We start from the raw sequence: 23,821 nt of genomic DNA, 5'->3' as shown, positions 1-23,821 counted from the left end.
TTACTTGGTGAAATATTATATTTATAAACAGCTATTATCAGAAAATAAACTACTCTTTAGAAATATAAAATTAGCAATTAATGAATATTTCCCGATTGAAATACATATGTTGCTTAAAGGGAAATTCTGAAAAAAATTAAAAAGATGGCTTAGTGTAGCAGGATTATTTGACTAGTAAGGGTATGAATGTGAGTATGAGTGATTTTTTTTTCATTTTAGCTCTTAACTAGTTGTTTCTTTCCATCCATGTTTGGTAAATGAAAAATATGTAAATAAAAAATAATGAGTGAGGCGTTGCTTTATATGATCTGTAAAAGAACAGAACAGATCAAAAATTTTTTGTTTAAAATCTAATTACAAGTATTGTTACCAACACGTGAAAAATACAGAACAATGGAATTAGAAGCAAAAAATACAAACAACATTTTATTTCTAGCAAGTTTCAGAGACACAAGTTTTAGAGGTATATGTGTAATACCTACATCTACTCTACACTATTTGTATAAATGTAGTGAAACACGTGTGAATAGGATTGAAGTGGTGAGCTGTCTGTAAGTATGTGGTTTTCTATGTCAATACATGTAAAATGTCAGTTTGTATTATTCTCTGTAAATTGTACTTTACTTTGCTTTATCCAAGAAACTAATTTGAACTTGAATAATTAAACCAGCACCATTTTTAAAAAATAAATAACACGTAAATAATTATGTAATTCATGGTAAAATCGGCTAATAGAGGGAACTGTAAGTTATTTTTAACCTGAATTAATGTTCGTTTTCTTGATAAAACCTTACGATATTTAATAAACGCCTCTAAATGCTGTGAATGAGCTTACTTCAAGATGTGTTTACACTTGATGAAGACTCTTTGGTGATCTATGAAAGAATGAACTATTTTGGATTTAGATTACACGCTGGTGTATTTATTGCGTTTCACCATTTCCGTTCTTTTATTTAGTAATGCATATCGTGTTGTGAACAGTAATTTGAAGTAAAGTTTTCAAAAGTATGGTATGAAAGATGCCACTTCACAAATCGATGAACCAACTTCATGTATACTGCATGTACATTACAATAAAGTTTTAAATCTCGTTGGAGCTACAGCAACCATATGTTATTTCTATGATATGACTTGAATCTGCATATGTATGCACAAGTTTTACTTATTTTTATATTTAAATTTTGAGAAGCATCTATGGAGCAATACTTTCGACGCTGAGTAGGTATTTCAGGTTTCAATTTTGAAACAATATAGAATAATAAAAACAATACACACATTCTACTTGTAGTTTAATTTCTATTATGAAGTACAGTACACAAATTGAAATGAAAACCTGTAGGAAATCCTTTCTTCTTGTGGACTGTTTGAGTACTTCTCTGTCTAAAAATCTGCAAAATGTAGGAAATCCTTTCTTCTTGTGGACTGTTTGGGTACTTCTCTGTCTAAGAATCAGCAAAATGTGTATAAGGTGTGGCAAAAGAAAGAAAAAAACGCAGAGATTTTATTGCATTAACTGTATGCAAGTATTTATATCTGAAATCCTCCAGAAATAACCATTAAAGTGTTTGTAAAATTTGCCTTTTTGAGATATTTATAGGTCAAATACTTGAAAAGCACTATGGAAAAATGGCGACAATTTTTCCTTATATAAGCAGTCAAACAAATCTACATCACAAATGCTTCAGGATAAATTTAAATAGCTTTTCAGTTGTTTTTTACCCGTTTTGAATATATTTGAGGCAAAAAGACCAAATTAAGAATTATGACCCATTGCCTGATTCTCACACATAATGGTACTTAATAAATGATTTTCTGCATGGGACTAAATTTGTGTAAACTCACTTAATATTACAATTGCGTATATCCGAAAAAGTTTAAGCTAAACATCCACTCTAACTTGACTGTCGTAATTGCCACTTGAAACGTCTCCTCGATTGTAACAAGACATGTAAGTTTTTCGTTATCATCTTAGATATTTGGCAATATTTATTCAAATGTCATGTTTGTAAATAGATAAACAAACATTGAATATTAACTGTAATATTTTATATATTTTACATAATGTATTCGAACATTTGGGTCTTTATAACTGATATGAATTTCGATTAATTTATAACTTTAAACATTTTTTTCGAACATTGACTTAGTTGAAACGTTTATTGGAAGCTTTATACAAAATACTTTACATTTGAATTATTTGGCTATATAGAATTTAAAAAGTATTTTACATGAATCCCCATTAAAATGAGAAATACGGAAATAATTAATGTAATGTTACATTTTTTCGGTGTGATTAGCATTTCAAATGCCTCCTAAGTTATACGATTTAGTCCGTCAGATTCATTGCTCTTGAAACACAAAACATTAATATCTTCTCTTCTTAGCTTTCTGTTGAAAACAACACACAAATCTTTCATTTAGTGGAGTGTTCTAATTAACCAGGTCTTTCAAATTCGCTTTGGGGTCAAAATGGCCTAATTTCCTATTATTGTTACAGGTAAAACAGGATACAGAGATTTATAAAAGGGGTTTGGGCTGGGCTCAACGATATTGTTTTTACTCATTTTTGCCAAATTTATACTCAACAGTAACAAATTCCTCAAAAAAGGAGAATCTTTGAAAAAAATAATACAGTTTTGCCCAAGTTAATAACAGATAGAAAAAAAAGTTTCATTTCATAAATATTTGTGACTAGGCTTACCTCCCTGCTGAAAGCATATTAGTTAATGTCCTTAAAGAGAAAATATGGACAAGGTATTTTTTTTAGTTTTTTTTCATTAAAAAAACATTGTAAATCTCTCTATAAGACTGAGAAATTCCAAAGTCTCTTGCGAAAAAGTAATGTCATTGACCATTCCAAACCCGCTATAGGTCGCTCATTTGTTTGGTTCTTCTTGCATTGTTATAAAGAGTGTAGTCTAATAACAGACTCTTTCTTCACTAGTACCCTCACGAACAAAAACCTTTTACACAAGAAATCACGATGACTTAAGTTGCAAATCGACAAACTTAATGAATTAGAATGCAACTTATGCGGTCTAGTAAGTAAACACAAGAACGACTAAACAAACGAATGTGCAGTCATCGTTCGGGAATCAATACCACAGCATTTCCGACAGTTTATCAACATTTTAATCAACAAGATCATCCAATCCTCTCTATGAAAGTTTGTATTCTTGTAAAAATTACCATCCAACGAACAGTCCTGTCCTAAGTAAAAATTATCGTAGGGAACGAGAGGAATACTAGATACGCAGACTAGGTACTGCAATATCAGGTGCAATGACAACTTCAGAAGTATAGGAAACCTTTCAACTTTTGGACTTCATCAAATTCGAACTAACCGCTATTCTATACCTCTCACTCAACCACACTCCCTTTATAAAACAAGTCTTGACACTCCTGTTTCTGAACCTACCTCATCATTATACAGACTTGTTCCATCATTTTGGATATTTTGATTTCCACAGACTCTTTAAATCAGTTTATGTAAAATATCAAGATGAAGAAAAACAATCATTTCTTCCACAAGCGTAAACTCCACTAGAATCCACACTAATAACGTTACATAGCCGGATCTGCAAAATGCACCACTAAACCTCTTTCAGAACTTTTAACTTCTATACTCACAGCTGTCAAAGATGGTATCCAGTCCTACCACAACACTTGTTGCTCCCGTAGTGGTACAAGTTCAATTTGGATCCTAAAAAATTCGAAGGATTTTCTAGAGACCCTCAATTCAAGATTACTATTAGAATATAATATCATTAAAACCTATGATTTTTCAACACTATACTCCTATTTCCCATACTCAGTAAAAAACCCGACTTAAAAGCATTATACCTCGTTTTTTCTCCAAAAAGAGATGGTACACCTAGATACAAATATGTACATGTACTTCTTGGTAGAGATTCCGCATACTTTGTAAAAAATAATCCAAAATCATATTTCAAATATACAGAAGAAGATGTTTTAAAATATCGGATTATTTTTATCGACAACATATTTGTCCGGTTTGGTGTACGCTTTTTTCAACACACGGCAGCATTCCAACGGGAGCAAATTGTGCTCCTCTATTTGCTGACCTATTCCTTCTATCTTATGAGGCTGACTTTATAGCTGATCTGATCCGAAAGAAAGAATATCGTTTAGCTAGATCCTTTAATCTCAATCTTTTTATGATCAACTTGGCGGGTGTTTCTAGAAAAACAGAGGACGCTTACCCTACTGGTGCACCTGGTCCATGCTCCCAGTTTTTAGTGGAGTCCGAGTGGCTCATTTACTATTGTTACTTTGTATGTATTATTTTAGTTACTTTATGTTCTTTGTTGTGTTTGTCTGTTTTCCATGTCTGGTCTTTGAAATTGTAGCGATTGTAGTTCTAAACATGGTGTTTGAATGTTTAAATTATTTTGTTTATTTAATTCGATAATGATACATGTGTTCATTCATAGATTTATCATAGATTTATTAGATTTGTCAAGTGATTGCTGAGCCCCCACCTGGACCCGCCCCTGAAGTTAGTCCACACACAATTCAAATACGTACATAGCCATTCAAATAAAATTGTTCAAGTCCAATGAACAGTTCTTCAGGAATCTATCACTTACATTAAAGCTCATGCACATGCATTGGTCAAACTTCTATGTAATAATGTACTCCACTTCTCCTTACAAAAACAACAAATTATTGAGAACTTCAATGAGTTATACTTCTTTCAGAATCTGCCCATTATTTAATTCCTTATCAGTTAATTTTCCAAAATTAAAGGATTGAACTAAAATGACAGATTTCGAACAAATATAAAAAAAAAACTGTACGTATTAGTTTTGAATTAAATTGATCTTCTTTGATATTTTTCACCGCTTGTTTCTTTTGCTATTTAAGTAAAAAACAGATAACAGTAAAAAATGCGTCAGCTTTCTTTTTTTTTTAAACAGTACAGTTAATCAGAGTAGATTTATATGTATTTAATATAAAGAACCCTTACCCTTACGATTTAGGGAAAGTTTGTATGTGGTGCTCTTCTTTCAGTGAACATGTGGACTGGTGCTGTTTACGTAGTGTTTCTTCTCAGCGTATGTCATTGTGAAAGTACGTATGTAATTACAATGCCTGCATGATGTTGCCTGAAACAGCATGTTTTTTTTTTATTTCTTTGTTTTTCTCGGACCAAACTATCTTGCATATAATGTGTATATCAATTTGTTTGTTTAACCTAACACTTGGGTTTCACAAAGTTAAGCTTACAACCAACACAACGGGTTATTTAGAGTAATAAATTGGAATATAACGATATCTTACACGTTTGTTTATTACAGTGGGAGATGTAATTCATCTCCTACCCCTTCCTTATAAAATAGATTTAAATAGTTCATTCAAGTAAGGTTGGACTACATTTTATCATTGTATCATACATGTGAGTCTTAGCATTAGATTTCACAGTTTTTGTTGTTTTTTTTTGCATATTTGTCCAAATTTGTCCAAAAAGCATACCATTGTTACTATAATAAATATTTCAAATGGAATTTCCCTAATTGTCCATTAACCATAAAATTCGAAGTGCTGCTTCTCAGTTTAAGAATATTTTTACATAATTTGAGTAGCATCTTTTCAATGTCTTGCATGTTTTTAAAACCCCAGACCACAGAAGAATATAACCTTGACTGTTAATCCTTTAGTTGTGGAATGTTTCATCAGAGAGCAAAAAGAGTTTTTGGCGTCATCTATAAAACATTTTACTACAAGACATGTGTAACTTCCATTCGTTACAGTACGGAGCAAACACACCCAATGCTTTTCTTTGCATATAAATGTACCTTTCTTTGTTTCTTTCATTATAATTGTATCATTTGCATAAAGCATAAACATTATTTATACACATATTTAAAACATTTCAGAAAACGAATTTTCTATAAATTCTATATTTTGAATTCCATTGTCTTGCAAAAAGATTTATAGTACATTCAGAAAAATTGAGATGAAAAAAGCGACAAGCTTTCACCTGGTCTCACACCCAATCAACGATTTAAATAGGCAGACGCTTAAACTTGAACAAAACTTTATGTTCTGATACGTATACAAAATATTGCGAACAGTAGAATGACCTTTTCGAAGTCCAGTCTGTGATTCAGACAAAGGTTCTATTTCATAAGAGAACTTATAGTAAGTCTTTAATTCAAAATGGATAAGAGGGTTTTCCCTAAAAGTGAATTTAGAGTAATTCCTCTATAACTAATTGGATTCGATACCGACCCTTTGTACTTATATATAGGTACAATAATTCCTAGTGACCCTAGTTATGGAACGATACCTGCATAATTGGAACGCCGAAACTGCATTATGTTAAAAACTTTCGTTATTCAATGAATATATAGATACTTTTACATTATACGATGACACTTTGACATAATACAATAGTACTTTGACATTATACGATAAATATATAGATACTTTGAACCAATGATACAATGCTTTTTTGACATTACACGCTGATACTTTGACATTATATTATCAATACCGGCAAACACAAATACTTTGACATAATACAATGGCACTTTGATATTATACGATGATACTTTGACATTACATGATGAATACCGTTATACAGATTCTATGATATAATCGATGGTACCACGACCATTGACATTACACGATGATGTATTGACATTGTACGATTGTATGTTGACATTTTTCTTTGACGTAAAACCATTGTGCTTTGTCATTATACGATGATACTTTGACATTATATGGTGGTACTTAAACATAATACCATGGTACTTTGACATACGATGATGCCTTTACAGTATACGCTGATACGCTGATATTGTCACATTATATGATGATGCTTTAACATATTACACAGATACTTTGATACAAAAATACCAGTTTTATATAATGTAAATTTTGATATGCTGTACACGTGTTTCAAGGAGTAACCTCTCATCAGCAGCATTAAAATCAAATATGTAGGAATATTAGTTGTATACAAGAAGTACTCATAACCAAATCTATTGAAAGAGGAAGCCAAATCAATCACCGATAGGTTCTTCATTCTTGATATTATACGATAAAACTTTGATATAATACAATAGTGCTTTCATACTATTCGATAATACTATGACATTATCCGATGATACTTTGACATTAAACGATTATATGTTTATTGATTTAGTAACAATGGAGCTTAATAAACATTGTGGTCATTTGACTCATATAGTTAAACAGCAGTAAGAGAATGTTTCTTTCCCATGGAAAAATTTACCCGTTAGGAATTATTCCAATTAATGACCACTGGAGTGTGATGGAATGAAAAAAAAAACCACTCCTGTACTGGTAAACTCAGTGTCCAAAGGACAATATTCTGTTTTCCATGTGTTATAGTTCTCTAGAAGTTTATGTTACATGAAATCAAATGTTTAGAGGAAAATAAGCCATGGCATACCCTGGAAAATGTAACCATGTTGCAAATTTTGTAGTTTTCATTTTTATGTTATAAACGAAGTGTTAAGTGTTTTTTTTTTTATCACATTAGCTAAAACACACTTCCAAAATCTTATTTATTTTATCATTGCAATTTCAGTAAATCTGAGGAGAAATTTGAACAGTGTCAGTAAGAATATATGTATAAGTAATAATAAAACACTGAAGTCTTTAAAGTCGCTAATCGACAAATATTCTCTGTCTGATTTTGGATTTTCAACATCCGAAAAAGCGATATGGTCTTCATCATGAACTCGTGGATTGTTACGGTGTATCCATCTGCGCCATGAAAACTGATTTGTTCAACGTGTCATAGTTTTCCTTTCCTCTTTCGACTATCACGGACTTTTTATGAGCAACTCGGCGGGTGTTTCTAGAATAGCAGAGGACGCTTACCCTACCAGTGCACCTGGTCAATGCTCCCAGTTTTTAGTGGAGTCCGAGTTGCTCATTTACTCTTGTTACTTTGTATGTATTATTTTAGTTACTTTGTTGTGTATGTCTGTTTTCCATGTCTGGTCTTTGTCCCTGGATTACATTCTTTTGATTACCGCTGGAACCTTGGTTCCCTCTTTACTCTTAAACTAAGTGGTATACTTCAAGAGAAGTATAACAAGATTGGAATCAAAAAATGTTATTTGAACACTGATTTCACAAAAACATCAGTTTTGTTTATTCTACCACACTCCAGTGGTCACTCTACTCACTTAAACTCTAATGGTCACAGCGTTTAACTGCATGATTGAATGTGTTTATTTAAATGACCACAGAGCATGCAGCTCAATTAGAGGATTTCATTTAACAAAACTGATATTTATATTGGGCTATTCCAGTTCAACAAGTTCAGAGGCCATGGTCAACTGTCTATTATTCAGCATATTAGCGGCAACAAGGGCTCTATTTGAATTATACCAACCTGTCACATGTCATACTAAAAGTTTGTTTGTTTGTTGGGGTTTAACGTCCGAGCAGCAATATTTCAGCTATATTCAGACAATGAACATGAAATTGATGATAAATGAACATGAAATAATGATGAAATGAAAAAGGGATGGGACACAAGGACAATGGGATCGACAAATCTTGATTGCCACCTGAAATAGGGAGAGGTGGGTAGGGTCGGGCAATTTAGCCTCCTGTGGCGAAGCCCTATGGTTCCTACTCCGGGAGAATACCACAGTATGATTCTTTAACGTGCGAGGAACGTGGCATTTTTCCCAACATGGTGCACCATTATGGTTTGCGGTCAGGTTTTCCGTATTATAGCCTGACAACCCCAGCATGTAACACGCCAGGGGTACCCCATTCAACCACCTGGGGCACACATCCCAGTTGCTATGTGGGCAGAGCGCCCTAGACCCCGGCTAGGGTTCTGAGCACTCTTTAGTCGCCTTTTACGACAAGCTTAGCGCTGCTGCAGGCTTATTCTTTTGGCACCCGGACCTGCACGGGGCCATACTAAAAGAGAATTAGAGATATTAATCACATTTTTCATACTGAGTTAATGCTTGCCCATTATATCTCAATGGACATTAATCATTGATGTTCATAATTATATATCATTTCAGGGTTACACACTCGTCACAAACGTGTTATAGGAGGGGAAGATACTAAAGAGGATGATTGGCCCTGGCTTGTTAGTCTGAGAGGCAAAATAGTTACTGAGAAACTATTTGGTTTTATCCCAATTAAGCACAGACGGATGTATTGTGGAGGTTCTTTGATAAGTAACCGATGGATATTGACGTCTGCTCATTGCTTTGATGAAGGGCAAGTTTTTTCTCCGAGTGGATAAATGTAAAAAGAAATTTCCAAGTTATGATTACTAGATTTTTTCAACCTAATTTTCATTATTAGGTGAATATTTTATTACATTCGTTATTTTATTATTATCATATTTTTTATGGAAATGTTGTTTTAATCACTAACGTATTAATTGAAAATTTCAAAAGATTTCTCGATATCAAAAATATTGCTTTCTTCATGCATTATGTTTATATTAAGACTAAAAATACATATAGTCTAAAAAGCGTGTAAGACATATGGTTATAATGTTTATGAATTAAATCGTCAGAATTTGAATCACTGTTGTGTCAATTCAACAACCATCATATCTCCTAAGTTAAATTTTATAAAATTTACTTAAAACACCATCAGTAGGTATACATGAACTATGTATCTCTTAGTGAGATTATCTACGGTTGCATAAGTGAATTGTTGATATAAGGATACAAACTATAACAAAAAGTACTTTGACACACAGTGATTGGGAAAAGCACGGGCCATGGCCATAGACAAATCGAAAATAAAACCGGTCGATTAAAGCAAAAGAAAATTTAAAATGTCACAAAATAGCCCTGGGCCATTAAAGTTTTGAATTTTTAAAATGAGATGATATGGTGAACATGTCAAAGGGAAACAACCCCAAAGTACAGAATGTACGTTCTACCCGGATTACCAATTTAGATGAACTCCATAAATTTAAAAACATGTATTTAGTTTCTACGTAGCTCACCTTGCCTAAAATGTCATGTGAGTTTTTATCATCCCTTGTCGTCCGTCGTTTACTTTTCAGCAAAAATCGTCTCTGATAACGTACAGTGAATTATTTATTACCAAATTAGTTGGCAGTATCCGTAGGGTACAAATGTATCTTCAAAAATAGTATCGATTATCAAATTATCTTGATCAAGCATAAAACAAGCTGGCGGTCGTTCATATTTTTAAGTTTTTCAATTTCTACAAATATCTCAAAAACTAAAAATTGCAGTCTTCAGCCAATATCTTGAAAATTATGAAAGATAGAGAAAAAAATTCAATTCATGAAATAATCGTAATGATAAGGTTTACAAAAGTCTCTATTGTGTCAAATTTGTCGGCTGACTCCTTATTAGACTTGTTGCGCTTGAAATGCAAAAATGAGGGTTTTTTGTAGTTTTCAGCCAATATTTTGAAAACTTTGATAAACAGATAAAAACTTTCGATTAATGAAATTTAATGATCTTTATGAAGAGGCCTAATAAAGGCATCATTGGTCAAAGTTGTCAGATAACTCCTTGTTAGACGCTTTGCCCTTGAAAGGCGACAAATGAATCAGGTGAGCGATTCAGCGCCCTGGGGGCTCTTGTTTGTTGTTGAGAAATTCCCTCGTTTACGACGATTTTGAATGACAGCAAAACAACCGACTTGCTTTTGTATGACCTTGGTCGTATCTTTGGCATAGCCTTCTGTTTATGATACGTAAGTATATACACCATTGTTAACAACCTACGTACGCGGATACGTACGAAAGAACGAGGTTTTTGTTATCATGTTTTCCCTTCTTTTACGTGGTGTTCCTGTTGAACGACTGCAAAATGTTCTCTCATTCTTGGAACATAAAAACAAATAAGGACTTAAGATTTGTTTACTATTCTAATTGTTTTTAAAGAACTTTTATTGAATTTATAAGATAAATTTTGTTCGAAGGGTCTCTGATAATAACAAAAAGTAAAGGCGTCTTCAGACAAAATCCATGACGCGCACATACGTACATAAGAATGTCAATATCGTCATTTTTTTCAATATATTTTAAACCAAAACATTCTGGAGAGTTTGAGTAGCAGTCTTTCTGAAATTGACAGTTCTCGATTTGGTTCCATTATTTGGTTGATATATTGGGAGATGAATGTATGACTTTGTAGAAAAGCAGATCTGAATACGGAAATGTTTATATTTATGTTGAAATATATTAATGTGTGAAAATGTGATTTTATTATGCACGTACATTAATTGTTCTTATATAAATTAAAATACACTTGTAATATTTGCTGCATTCTTACATGGAGAGCTTGGTATCATCTGCTGTCGTGCTGAAGAACAAATCTTCCTCTTTCGAATTATACAGCTGATTTAATGTCTTGTTAATAAGTTACTATAAAGTACTAGTCCTCACAACGGTATATAATGCGAAATAGTCACAGCTTGGAGGCGCTGAGCGCTTGATTACAGTCACATGAAGTTACGTCTTTCGCTTTCCAGCTGTCCTCCTACAGGTAAGACCTGGCTTACATGTATATTGAAATAAAACATAACATATCGATGGTAACCAGATACATGTAACTGACAATATTTAACATTCTTTAAGTTTTTAATTTTTTTAAGACAAATCCATACCAATTATTTCATATTCCTATACTTCACCCATTGCATCCAAAATTTTCATTTATAAAAGGCTATTGCAGAACCTCGAGATTGAGGACTTCAAGGCTAAACCACCTGACTGTTCTTGCAAAACTTCTCCATTCAAATATGGTCCTTGTGGTCACGTCGTTACGGGAGATTTAACCATTATCGAAAACGAATCTCTGCTTAATATCCTTTCTAAAGGTCCCAAGTGCCGCGAACCACGCTCCATAAATTGGAATTATAATTTTAAAGTTCTTATGGATGACGTCGAGGACTATTTAAGAAAATGGATAAAACGAGAACAAGAAGACATTGATTCTCTGTCAGAATGGTTAAAGGCCGTGAGGTCTTTAATTTTGAAACGAACGAAAGTTTTAAGTAGGTCAATGAGTGCCAAGGCTACATTAGTTTTCAAAGACCCGATGTAGCGAAAACATTGTCTACTATACATGACCAATATGTTGTCGTACCAGCAGACAAAGCCCAAAACAACATTGTTTTTGTCTGCAAAACGTTTTACATCCAACGTAATTATTAGCAGTGATAAGACCTATACTGCTACCACTCTCTCCAAAGAAGAGATTGTGGAAAACCATAAATATGTGCTATCCTCTTTTGGTCTCTCTATCAAGGACGATGATTGTGATTTACCGTCTATGTACTGGATCCCTAAACTCCACAAGAATCCATACAAACAACGTTTCATAGCTGGATCTGCAAAATGTACCACCAAACCTCTTTCAAAATTTTAAATTCTATACTCACAACTGTCAAAGAGTGTCTACAGTCCTACCACAACACTTGTTACTCCCGTAGTGGTATTAGTTCAATGTGGATCCTGAAAAATTCGAAAGATCTTTTGGAGACATTCAGTTCAAGACTTTTATCTGAATATAATAACATTAAAACCTATGATTTTTCAACACTGTATACTTCTATTCCCCATACTCAGTTAAAATCCCGACTTAAAAACATTATACATCATTGTTTTTCAAAAAAAAAGATGGTACACCTAGACACAAACATATAGTTCTTGGTAGAGATTCCTCATACTTCGTAAGAAATCATTCCAAATCATCTTCCAAATATTCAGAGGAAGATGTTTACAAAATGCTGGCATTTTTAATAGACAACATATTTGTCCAGTGTGGTGGACGTGTTTTTCAACAAACGGTCGGCATCCCAATGGGAACAAATTGCGCTCCTTTACTTGTTGACCTATTCCTTCACTCTTATGAGGCTGACTTTATAGCTGACCTGATCCGAAGGAAAGAATATCGTTTGGCTAGATCCTTCAATCTCAGTTTCCGCTATATAGATGACGTATTATCTTTAAACAATCCTAATTTTAGGGATTTGATACATCGCATCTACCCAAAAAAACTTGAGATAAAGGATACTACAGACACTGTGAAGTCAGCCTCATATCTTGATCTACACTTGGATATCGATGGTTAAGGAAAACTATTGACCAAACTTTACGACAAACGTGATGACTTTTCATTCAGAATTGTCAACTTTCCTTTCATCTGTGGCAACATCCCTTCGGCACCTGCGTATGGAGTGTTCATATGACAACTCATCCGTTATGCCAGAGCTTGCCGAAACTACGCAGACTTTTTGTATCGCGCTAGAACTCTAACAAATAGTCTTCTGGAACAGGGTTATGTTGCTACAAGATTGGAGTCATCACTACAGAAGTTTTATGGTCGTCATCATGAACTCGTGGATCGTTATGGTGTATCCATCTGCACCATGAAAACTAATTTATTCAACGGGTCATAGTTTTCCTTTCCTCGTTTGTCTACCCCGGACTTGACTTTTTATAAGCAACTCGGCGGGTGTTTCTAGAAAAGCAGAGGACGCTTTCCCTACCGGTGCACCTGGTTCATGCTCCCAGTTTTTAGTGGAGTCCGAGTTGCTCATTTGCTTTTGTTACTTTGTATGCATGATTTTAGTTACTTTATGTTCTTTGTTGTGTATGTCTGTTTTCCATGTCTAATCTTTGTCCCTGGATTACATTCTTTTGATTACTGCTATAACTTTGTTCCCTTGATTACTCTTTTAAGCAAGTGTGATATTGTTTCTTACATTTTCACTACACAAGAGAGTGACTTTATCTTCAAGAGAACTGGCAAAATCAAAACAAAGAAAACGATACGAAAATACAGAACTTTGTATGGTAAATTCCGAACGATTTGACTTCCAGTTAGATTGAAATCAGGCTCTCTGTGCTACTAAGCTTTTACTTTACTTCGCATTAAATACCGGTGTAGAAATTTGTCCTCTGATATAGCACGAAAGATGTCAACAAATTAATATATGATATGCCTACCACACTATTGTCCTGTCATCAACTGACGCACGTGCTAAATTTTAACTGGGAGGTATCACAAATCATCATGATCAGTAGTCATCTGATAAAATAGTCCGATTTTGGTGTTATTCCGGACAAATTGCAATAATTTTTATACTTGCAAATTATATGTACTGATAAAAGGAATGAGTGACATTTTGTTTTAGGAAGTGATTACATCCGGGTTCACCTAATATGAACCGTGATAGTCATTATCACATCTTCCTAAAAGAAAAAAAGAAAAAATATGCATAAATATTTCTTGAGGAAAGAACCTTCCGAAAATTCGATTGATTTACCCAATCAATTCCGTCAGGAAGAAAAGTGTTACATCCCTAGTGCTGTCTGGTTGTCCTTTGAAAAATATTGCTTTGTAGTTATTTAGTTAAAAACCCGCTTCATAATTCGTAAACGTATATTTTGATTTTAAATGGTACAAAAAATAAAAAACAAGCAAAAACAAACAAAAACAAAAACAAAACAAAACAAACATTTAAACAAAAGAAAAAGAAATTATTTTAATTCTCTAAAGTACATTTATTTACTCCAGTTGAGGACAAATTGTCTTATTTATGACAGATACGAAGGTAAAGATCCGACAAATTGGAAGGTCAGATTGTCTACAAAAGATTTAGCAGTAAGTACAATGCATCACAGTAAAATTAAATTGAATTTGTGAGAAAATGAGAGAGGATGTTGATAAATTGAAATGATTTTTGTTCAATCCTTTTGCTCTTTATGCAATAAAATATGTTCAATTAAAAAAAATGAGACTAGAAAGAAACTTGAATATATTATACTTAATTAGCAGGTTATCAACTTGTCATGTATCTAATTTTGTTTGTTCAGCACCTTATTTCTTCATCAGAACCAGTCGAATCGGCACTTGTTTAAATTGGCACCTGTATTTATGGAAAAACAATTTTAATAAGGACCCTAGCATATCGACAACTTGTGAGGGAAACTTAAGATCGTGTATCTGAATACTATCTTATTTTGTATGTGACATTTATGTCAATTACTTTTTTCATATAATCAATTATCAAATACTCTAATTAATAAATTTAATTAAATGACAGAGCACAAACACACAATGATGCATTCACACAATATATACAATACGACTAAAAGATATCAATGTCAGTAAATTACATACATAAGTTAACGTACATTTTCAATATACAATTTTTAAAGGAATTGTAATATTTTTCTAATAGAGATGGCTGAGATTCTACACATTTGCACATTACAGAATGACAACATCCCCATTATTTTATATTTTATCTCTGGGTTCGAATGTAGTATTGAGGTATATAACGCACACGAATTTTTAATAGCATAATTATCACATATGAAGAGGTAGTGAAATGCATTTCTTAAACCATCGATGCAAAGATAGTAGACCCTTTTTGTCTCTGTATTCTGGAACAGCGTCCAGTTTCAATCGGAAATTTAATATTTGGGCATCTTACTTTCGCTTTACATATTCGGTCAGTCATGTTGAGCATACGTAAATAAGGTTCCAGTTTAATTTTTTTAAAAACTGAAGTGTTTAGTGTACATAATATTATGTTGTAATGTAATGCATGTCATGTAGTAGAGGAGGAGTTTAAGTCTTACTTCTTGTGCTTGAATTGCCACTGTTGAAATGACAATAAAATATATTTAAACTAAATTAAACAGAAGCCAATGTGTCTTTTGTAGTTGCACACTAAATGAAGTAAATTATGGTTAACGATTAAAGGAAATTCTTAATCGCCTCCTTCACGATAATTGTAGGTATAAATCGGTCATCTTTATACAGTTTATCAAAATAAAAACAAAAACTGATATTAGATACAACATCTTGAATGTTATTCCTCAATGAAAAATCTAGATTACTAATCTTTAATTGTCTGCAAAATTGAGGAACATTGTTAAATTCTTAATAAGATATGTTCACTTCCATGATAAATTTCATAGGACAAAGTGTTGTCTGTATTTTCTGACAAGCTGATTATCAAAATCAATGAGACATTATTTCTTATCCTTTGTAAATGGTGACCATTTTAACAGACATCCTTACTTTGTTTGTAAAAGTTGCAGTTTTGCTGCATTTTTTACAAAGTAACAAAATAAGAACTATAAAGCTACTAATTGGTGGTTCACGATCCTTCACGTCCCCCATTCACGATCAAGTTGTAGTACTTGACTTATATCATCGATTTTTTCACGTTCATTTCTAGCGCTTGACAGTTTTGAATGAATTGGTCATTCAGACTTTTTGGCATGACTTGGGTTACGTCCTTATTTCATGACTTATGATATATGGTCACCGTAGTTCTTAATCCCCCATGGGATTGATTTTGCATACGACGATGACATCTTTTTTGTGTAGCTTATAATCACTTTCTTTATTTATGTTTTAACAAGGGACTCAGGCCCGTTTGATCTGATTTTTTAGGTTTGTTTAATATTTCTCACAATGGTCAGGCTAAAATATGGGGAGGGTTGTGATCACTCCAAAATACTCCGCGGCAATTGTTATGCGCCTGTCCAGTTCTGTTCGAATATTATCTGTAGGAACACATTTAATCTGATACAGTTGACGTTTGAATTGTGCTGTTGCCTTCAGTGCATGCGTTCAAAATCAAGTTTTTTGTGTTTCTTCAGCGAATTGAAACTGCATGAGATTTTTCATCTGGTTTCCAATGTCCAGTGTTCAATCTTGTAACGTCCTCCTTCTGTTGGAGAAAATTAAACTAGTCTGATTGGATAGAAGAGAAAGTCGACCCTACTTTCTATGCACACCAGAACATTCTTTTCATATGAGGAATATTTAATTATAAATAGGTCATGAAAATTCTTTTGAAATTGAACATACTTTATTCCTGTAGATCGGTTCTGTTATAAATGTGAATTTCATGTCGTTATCGTTTGACAAAAAGTGGTGTTCCTAAAAAATCAGGAAAAGCATTTAATCAACCTACATCTGTACATGTAATTAGCTCTGTTTGGTGGTAGACAAATGCAATATAAAAAATAAATGTAAGATGCTCAATTTTAAACGTACAGCTACCATCTGGCTTCCTTTGCATTTCTGTCAGATAAACGTGGCGTCTTTCGGTCTTTCAAGAATTAGTTTTTCAAAACAAAATTAACTTTTATTACTGCTACTACTTGTCTACAGCTTTTTTGCCCATTGCAAACTGACTTTCCTCATGCATGTACTGAACAACATTGAATTACAGTTATGTTGCACCGTGTAAGTATATTATCTTAATATCATACTTCCGTTGTTGCACACATTCCTTATAATACACCCCACTTGCAAAGTGTGTGGGTATATAGTCAGTGATAGAGATGTCCGCCCGTCCTTTTGTTATACAAGGGGATCCATGTCTTATCTTGTACACCTCTTATATCACTGAATAGAATTGAATGAAACTTATTCAGAGTATCAAATGTTCCTATTATGAACCTCCTATTTTACAATTTGATTCGAATCAATTTAGGGGTTTCATATTGCAAACAATGATCATTTTTTAAATGGCAAAGGGGGGATCTCGTATCCAATTTTCCCTTCTAACACTGAATAGAATTTAATGAAACTTTCACATAATTTCTATTTATATGTCACATTGTGCACCTAATATTTTAGATTCTGGGGGTTCAACAAAAGCAAAACGTGGACTTTGTTTTTGTTAATATGGGGACAAGAGGAGACCAATCTTTTATCCGTTACTTCTCTTATACCTCTGAATTGAATTTAACGAAACTTTTACAGAATTCGTATTTACATGTTCCCACCTACTATTTATTTACATTTGATTTTGATCCAAATCAAAATGGAGGTTAAAAGTACATGTTATCCGATGTGTGGGGTATCAAGTTAGTGAGCATTGCGCACAGTTTTTAGATCTGTTGTAACTTTTTTCTCTTCCTTGAGAGCAAAATGAGCAAAACTTTGAGTGATGTCAAATTTGTTTCAATTGAATAAAACAAATTAAAAAATATATATATGTCGCCTTACATATTAAAGTCGTCATTTCTTAAGCTCTACAGTTAATGTCTTGAATGTCCGATATGGAGTGTCTGCTTCTAAAATGATGAACCACCTCCAACTGGTATAAATGTCAATGCTATATATAATCAATTGGAATAATTGATCCACTGGTATAAGTATAAAAATGTAGATGTCAGTTCAGGATGTAAATATGCACGATTTACATGCAACGCCACTGAGACAACCATTATACAATGCAGGTTTCGTGGATTTGATAAGACAATTATTCTTAGTAGGGCATCACACTATCAAATTATATTGCACAACTTAGACAAATGCATTATTTTCTTAAGATGGATGTGGTAGACGGTATGAAACATATTCTTGGAAAGATATTTGATAAACAGGAATGGAAACAGTGGATAGTTAAATTAGACAAAATAATAATGCATCCTAAATACAACAGACACGGTGAGATCTTATTAATTGATTCGTTTTAGTATTACATCTATCATTTTCCATTAAGATAAAAGTGAGAACCGGGTTACAAATCAGCCTATTTATTGTGTAACATTTGTAACCACAACAAGTCAAAAGAAAACGGATAATATCATAGCCCAAATATTGCAAAATCATTCCTGTATACATGCTGCCATAGATAATAAAAGCATTTTAAATACAATTTTCATCTTTGCTAAATAGTAACAGAATACTGTGTGAATACTGAGAAATGTCAACCGTAGTAGTACAAACACACACATATTACATTTTCAAACGCTTACACTATTCCCCAATATTCACTCAGTTTCCCTTTATCTAAGACTTGCTACAAGTCTCTATGTATTTATATTTTACAAAATGTATATATCTGTACTGTTAACTATTCATTATTCATATGTTCAACGGGTCCAATTAAATTTCAGGAGACTGGGCCAACGATATTGCTTTGGTCCGTCTTGAAAAATCTGTGCCTCTGGGTACACAAATGAATAGCATAACCTTGCCAAGTTCAGATCATAACTATCCAAGTACAGGGGCCACTTGTGCAGTTCACGGTTGGGGATGCACAGCAAAAGGTAAAAGAAAATATAAGTTTTGAGTTGTGTTGTATAGATTCCGCCCAACTAGCTTTATTCTACGCACTTTTAAGTAGACGACTAGATAAAGAAATCAAATGACATTGCATTTACCATCTGCCTTAGTTATGTATTATGTGTTTCATGTAATTGACAAAACACAACACAAGAAAACAATTATAGTAATTTTGTTTTATTTCGCAGGACACAACTGCCTAGAAAGAACTGTAAAGTTATTTTTACACTATTTTTTAGTAATGCACCAGTGTACTATTTTATAATGGTTTTGCTTATTAAAGTGGATTTTTATTCATTGTATGCTGCTGCAAGGGTCATAAGAAAATCAGGCTGTAAAATGTCTTTTAAAGAGTCGGTTTATGCACCATTGAAGTTATTTCAAATAGACCGAAAAATTATATATATAAACGTCATCCCGTATAATTCATTTTTAGTATCAAAATTGAGAGAATTATAAATCACTAAAAAAGTTGATGACGTAAGTCATAGTACAAAATTTGGCCTATGAGATGATGGATATATTTAAAGCACAAACACAATATAATGATGAGTTTAATCTATGGAGATCAATGTTGGTCATTCTTATCTTACCAACAGTCGAGATTTTTGTATTACTTATTGTTTGTAAAACATAAAAGTTATATATAAAACTGTAAACATCAAGTATTAATATAAATCTCAAGTTGAACAACATTTTGTTCTATCTTTACATGTTGCTTGCGAAGTTATAAAATTTATGCCCAATACATGGCATTTGGGTGTTTAATGACATATTAAGGTACATTTATAAAATTTCAGGGTTTCATTTAATCAAAATTAAAGTTATAAAGATAACATTTTGATGAGAAATATCTTAAAAGTAGAGCCTTTAGTGTCTGACATATCGATACTGTTTGGCGGCAAGTATTGGCGACTAAATTTATTATTGTTAAATGTTTAATGTCAAATGTATTGTACAAATTTAAAATGTTTACAAAATTTACAGAGGAATTATTACATTTTTACTGCTTGTACGATTTGTTTTCACGACGTAATTTCACCCATTTTGAGATTATTCATTGTAAGCTAATGGAAGACTCAGGTCGTTAGCATGTTGTTTAACAAATAGACTTTTGGAAGATACCATTTTGTTGCTCAGTTTTTCAAACGTTTATCTTTAGATACAAGAACCAACTTAAATGGGCAATCTAACTGCATACTTTACAGTGTACTAATAATCAAATTTGAACATGTTACTAATTCATTAATGTGAAGCTATCCTTCATTATAATTCTGCAGTGAGGCATTCCTACCGAAAATTTATCCCTCAATAATATTTATGATATGGAGATGCGTTCGATTATCAAAATCACGTAAACTGTGAAGCTTTCCTGAAGAAGCTGTCTAGGTATTTCTTATATCGGAGATAATGATGATTTCAAATAAAATCTGCGATAAACACGACGGACATAGAGATTGACAAAAAAGGGACCTAGATCCGAGTCCAAAATTTTACCATCTTCATATATGTATTAATTCCTAAGCGGTTAATGTAGTTGTATTTCTGCAGGATAATTTTGAGGGATAACTTCACAGTATAGGTAGCTTTGTCGGGTTGATCGAACGCACCTCCAGCTTATGGATATTATTGAGGGATAGGTTTTCTGGAGGAAATCTTCACTGCATGATAATGATAAGAAATAGCTGCACACTATAATTCTGACATGTAGGACAATGGTTGTCTAGTATGGCCAAGAGTGTATCCTTGCCGGTGTTTGATGCTAATAAATGCGGCAGATTGTTTGATGTAGCTAACATGGATGGAAGGATGTGTGCAGGATATTTATTTAGAGGAAAAGGAATATGTAAGGTAAGTTAAATTGTTAATATTGCTATGGATAAAAAAGATAAAATTAGAAATACAAATTAAAATACCAACGATAAGCCGTTGCAATTTTATACATGTATATTTTCATATATATCAAATTAAGATTAAAATGTATTTTTTTTGTTTATGCATTATAAGTGTTTGTTTAAATTCTATATCACACATTCAGTCCTATACCGCATACTCTATATTGCACTCCTTCACCGACCATACTTGAAGTATGGCTGAAATATATGATATAATGAACATGAACGTAGTGATATGGGTCAAGGGTTGATACTAATGTACCGCTTGTGATACAGATTTTGACATGTAATATAGAGTATTTATCATATACTTTGTATTAAATACAGCTGATTTGTATATCTAATAAAAAAATGCTGTTTAAACTGTACGGGCATTGTGACGTCACAACTTTTATCGCGCACCTTTATCACACCCAACTCAAATTTCTCTACAGTTACTGTTCTCGGCGTTTAGCAGACAGTGTCCTAATGGGGAGCATAATATGGATCGCATGGAAGAACACATTCTACAATTAAAGGACATAATTCAAAAGAGAGGTGCAAGCCGAAGCAGATTACTACCGAAGAATTTACATAGCAGAAAACAAAAAAAACAAAAGCACTACGAGAAAACATATTCAATTGTCAACAAAATGAACGCCAGTCTTGATTTTGCTTTTGAAAGTTATTTGCTAATCATCTATACTACACGACACCGGCAAACTCTAATTACCAATTTGTAAGAAACGAGAGCTTCACACAATGGAGAATTCCACTATCATTTAAAAGTTACATGACAGTTCAGTATTAGTAGATACACATACCATTGGTTTGTGCAATTACTGACGGTCACTATATAGTATTAACTTTTAGTTTTATTATTACAAATTTTCATCGATCTTTACAGTGGATGTGTTACCCTTGTTGTTTGGGTCGTTCAGAAAAAAAAATCAGAGAAGGCGAGAGAGAGAGAGAGAGAGAGAGAGAGAGAGAGAGAGAGAGAGAGAGAGAGAGAGAGGGGGGGGGGAGGGGGAGAGAGAGAGAGAGAGAGACGAAAATGACCAACCCCAAGCCGAGACGAGGAAAAGGAAGATAGGGAAACACAAATAAGTAAAATTAACCTAGAAAAATTGACGATTCGGAAATGATTGATGCAGAGCAGCATCTAAGAAAGAGATTTAGAAAGTGTTAAGGAAGATAAGCAGAGGCAGAGACGGCTGATGAACATAGTCAAATGTACAAATTGACAACAATTTGATATTCATATTAGATTATATTGATATATAACGTTTACAAAGTCCTTCTTATATCATTAATTATCAACGGACTATATGCATTCACGTCATGCATCCATGTTATCTGGAGACCGCAGCTCCATCTATAGGCCAGGCATAATTTCAGATGTGATCAGATTTGTAACCGAACTATTACAGATGACAAGATTTAAAAATATTCCCCTGAGAGATTGCTCTGATGAATGAATCATTAAAAACGTTTATACTACACTACACTATTGTAAATAAATTAAATATTTAATGACCTTATTACATATCGTCCTATTTTCTGTCAGTACTTTTTTCTTGGAATTTGCACGAATATTTTGTTTTTCTGAGACATTTTATAATGTTTTAATTAAATCTTATTGGACGTGTTTTATTTGATACTTTTGTCTAAGAAAATCAGGTATGCTTATCAGTTGCTTTTGGATTTTGAACTAGTTTACAGAAAAAGCTAGTACTCTTTTTAGGTCGGTACAGCGTGTTGTCTTTTGTCCTTTTTGTTAAGGTGTTTGTATTCTTGGTCAATCTCAAGAGTTAAATCCAAAGTCGACATATTCTTATGTGAATAACGAAAAAGGCTTTATGCAAGTAACAAATAAGTAATAAATCAACCTAATGGATGTTTTACTATGTCACAGGAAAGATTTAATTCTTTAATTTTCAGGGCGATAGTGGGGGACCATTGGCTTGCATGGATGGAGGGAAATGGATACAGGCTGGTATAGCGTCATTTGCTAGTAAAAACAACCCAGGCAACTATCCTGCTGTTTTTACTCGGGTATCTACGTACATGCCATGGATTAAATATGTTGTGAGGAATTATTGAAATTGGAGTTTAATTTCTCTCTTTTGAAATAATTCATAAAGATCACAGTTTTATATATTGTGACTTTTTGTTTTACTATTTGACGAACGGTCATATTTCTCTGTTATATTCTTAAATTAATATATTGTATTTAGGAACTGTGCAAACAATAATTGTTGTATTACTATTGTTATTACAAAACATCCGAAGTAATACTGACTATTTTTGGAGTGTGAGAAACTCGCTGGTAGTTTTAGATAAAGTACAAGTTTTGGATAAACCCGTAGAAAGTGTGAGCATATAGGATTTTTCCATACTTTACTTCTAAACTTCACATTACCTTATTAAACATTAATGATCTTATCTTATGAAATGGTGTCTCAATAAAACAGATCAAAAATATATTTACTGTAATAAAGAAAGGTAACTTTTCTCAGACAAATTAGACAATTATAAAAATCATACTTACTGGACGTGTGAAAATATGATTAGTTCAGTCAATTTCTTCTTGACAATATTTAAAACCTTTTCCACGATAAAATTATCACAAAACATCCGATGTCTAACCGTCAAGTAATTGCCACTGTTATTGTTCTAAATAATGATTCAATTGAAAACAACATCTGTAGCTTTATTAAATCAACATCCATTATGACGAGCGTGAATAAAGAGCAATGGTAAAGCTGTTAAAGAAAACGGAAATAAAAAAAAGGATGGGTCATACGATAGATAGTATCATATTTTGACTAATATTTATTTATGTACGAACATTCTTGGTAA

The 23,821-nt window shown here is 32.9% G+C and overlaps 1 protein-coding gene across 3 annotated transcripts; it reads left to right on the top strand.

Annotated features, from left to right (window-relative positions):
• Nucleotides 1-471: 471 nt before the first annotated feature.
• LOC148620987 (chymotrypsinogen B-like) lies at nt 472-23,254 on the top strand. 3 transcript variants are annotated; one of them, XM_088574944.1, is made up of 8 exons: nt 472-551; nt 5,035-5,094; nt 9,051-9,252; nt 14,585-14,642; nt 18,344-18,461; nt 18,914-19,066; nt 20,794-20,933; nt 22,901-23,254. In XM_088574944.1, the coding sequence occupies exons 2-8, from the start codon at nt 5,040-5,042 to the stop codon at nt 23,060-23,062; spliced, it is 888 nt and encodes a 295-aa protein (XP_088431070.1). In that variant the 5' UTR covers nt 472-551; nt 5,035-5,039; the 3' UTR covers nt 23,063-23,254. The 3 variants fall into 3 exon arrangements, with proteins under 3 accessions (XP_088431070.1, XP_088431068.1, XP_088431069.1); XM_088574942.1 differs by having other exon boundaries at nt 531-555; XM_088574943.1 differs by lacking the exon at nt 472-551 and adding an exon at nt 1,879-1,948.
• The last annotated feature ends 567 nt before the right edge of the window (nt 23,255-23,821 follow it).

This window comes from Perna viridis, chromosome 3, assembly GCF_037379345.1.
Source record: "Perna viridis isolate PV_CMFRI_1.1 ecotype Kerala chromosome 3, ASM3737934v1, whole genome shotgun sequence".
Taxonomy (NCBI): domain Eukaryota; kingdom Metazoa; phylum Mollusca; class Bivalvia; order Mytilida; family Mytilidae; genus Perna; species Perna viridis.
The sequence above is the reverse complement of the archived record's forward strand: the minus strand, read 5'-3'. Positions and strand labels throughout refer to the sequence as shown.

Coding starts and splice junctions, on each gene's coding strand:
- LOC148620987 (XM_088574942.1), top strand. Junction 14,643..18,343: donor TGTCTACAAAAGATTTAGCA/GTAAGTACAATG, acceptor TATTTTCTTAAG/ATGGATGTGGTAGACGGTAT. Junction 19,067..20,793: donor TTGGGGATGCACAGCAAAAG/GTAAAAGAAAAT, acceptor TCTGACATGTAG/GACAATGGTTGTCTAGTATG.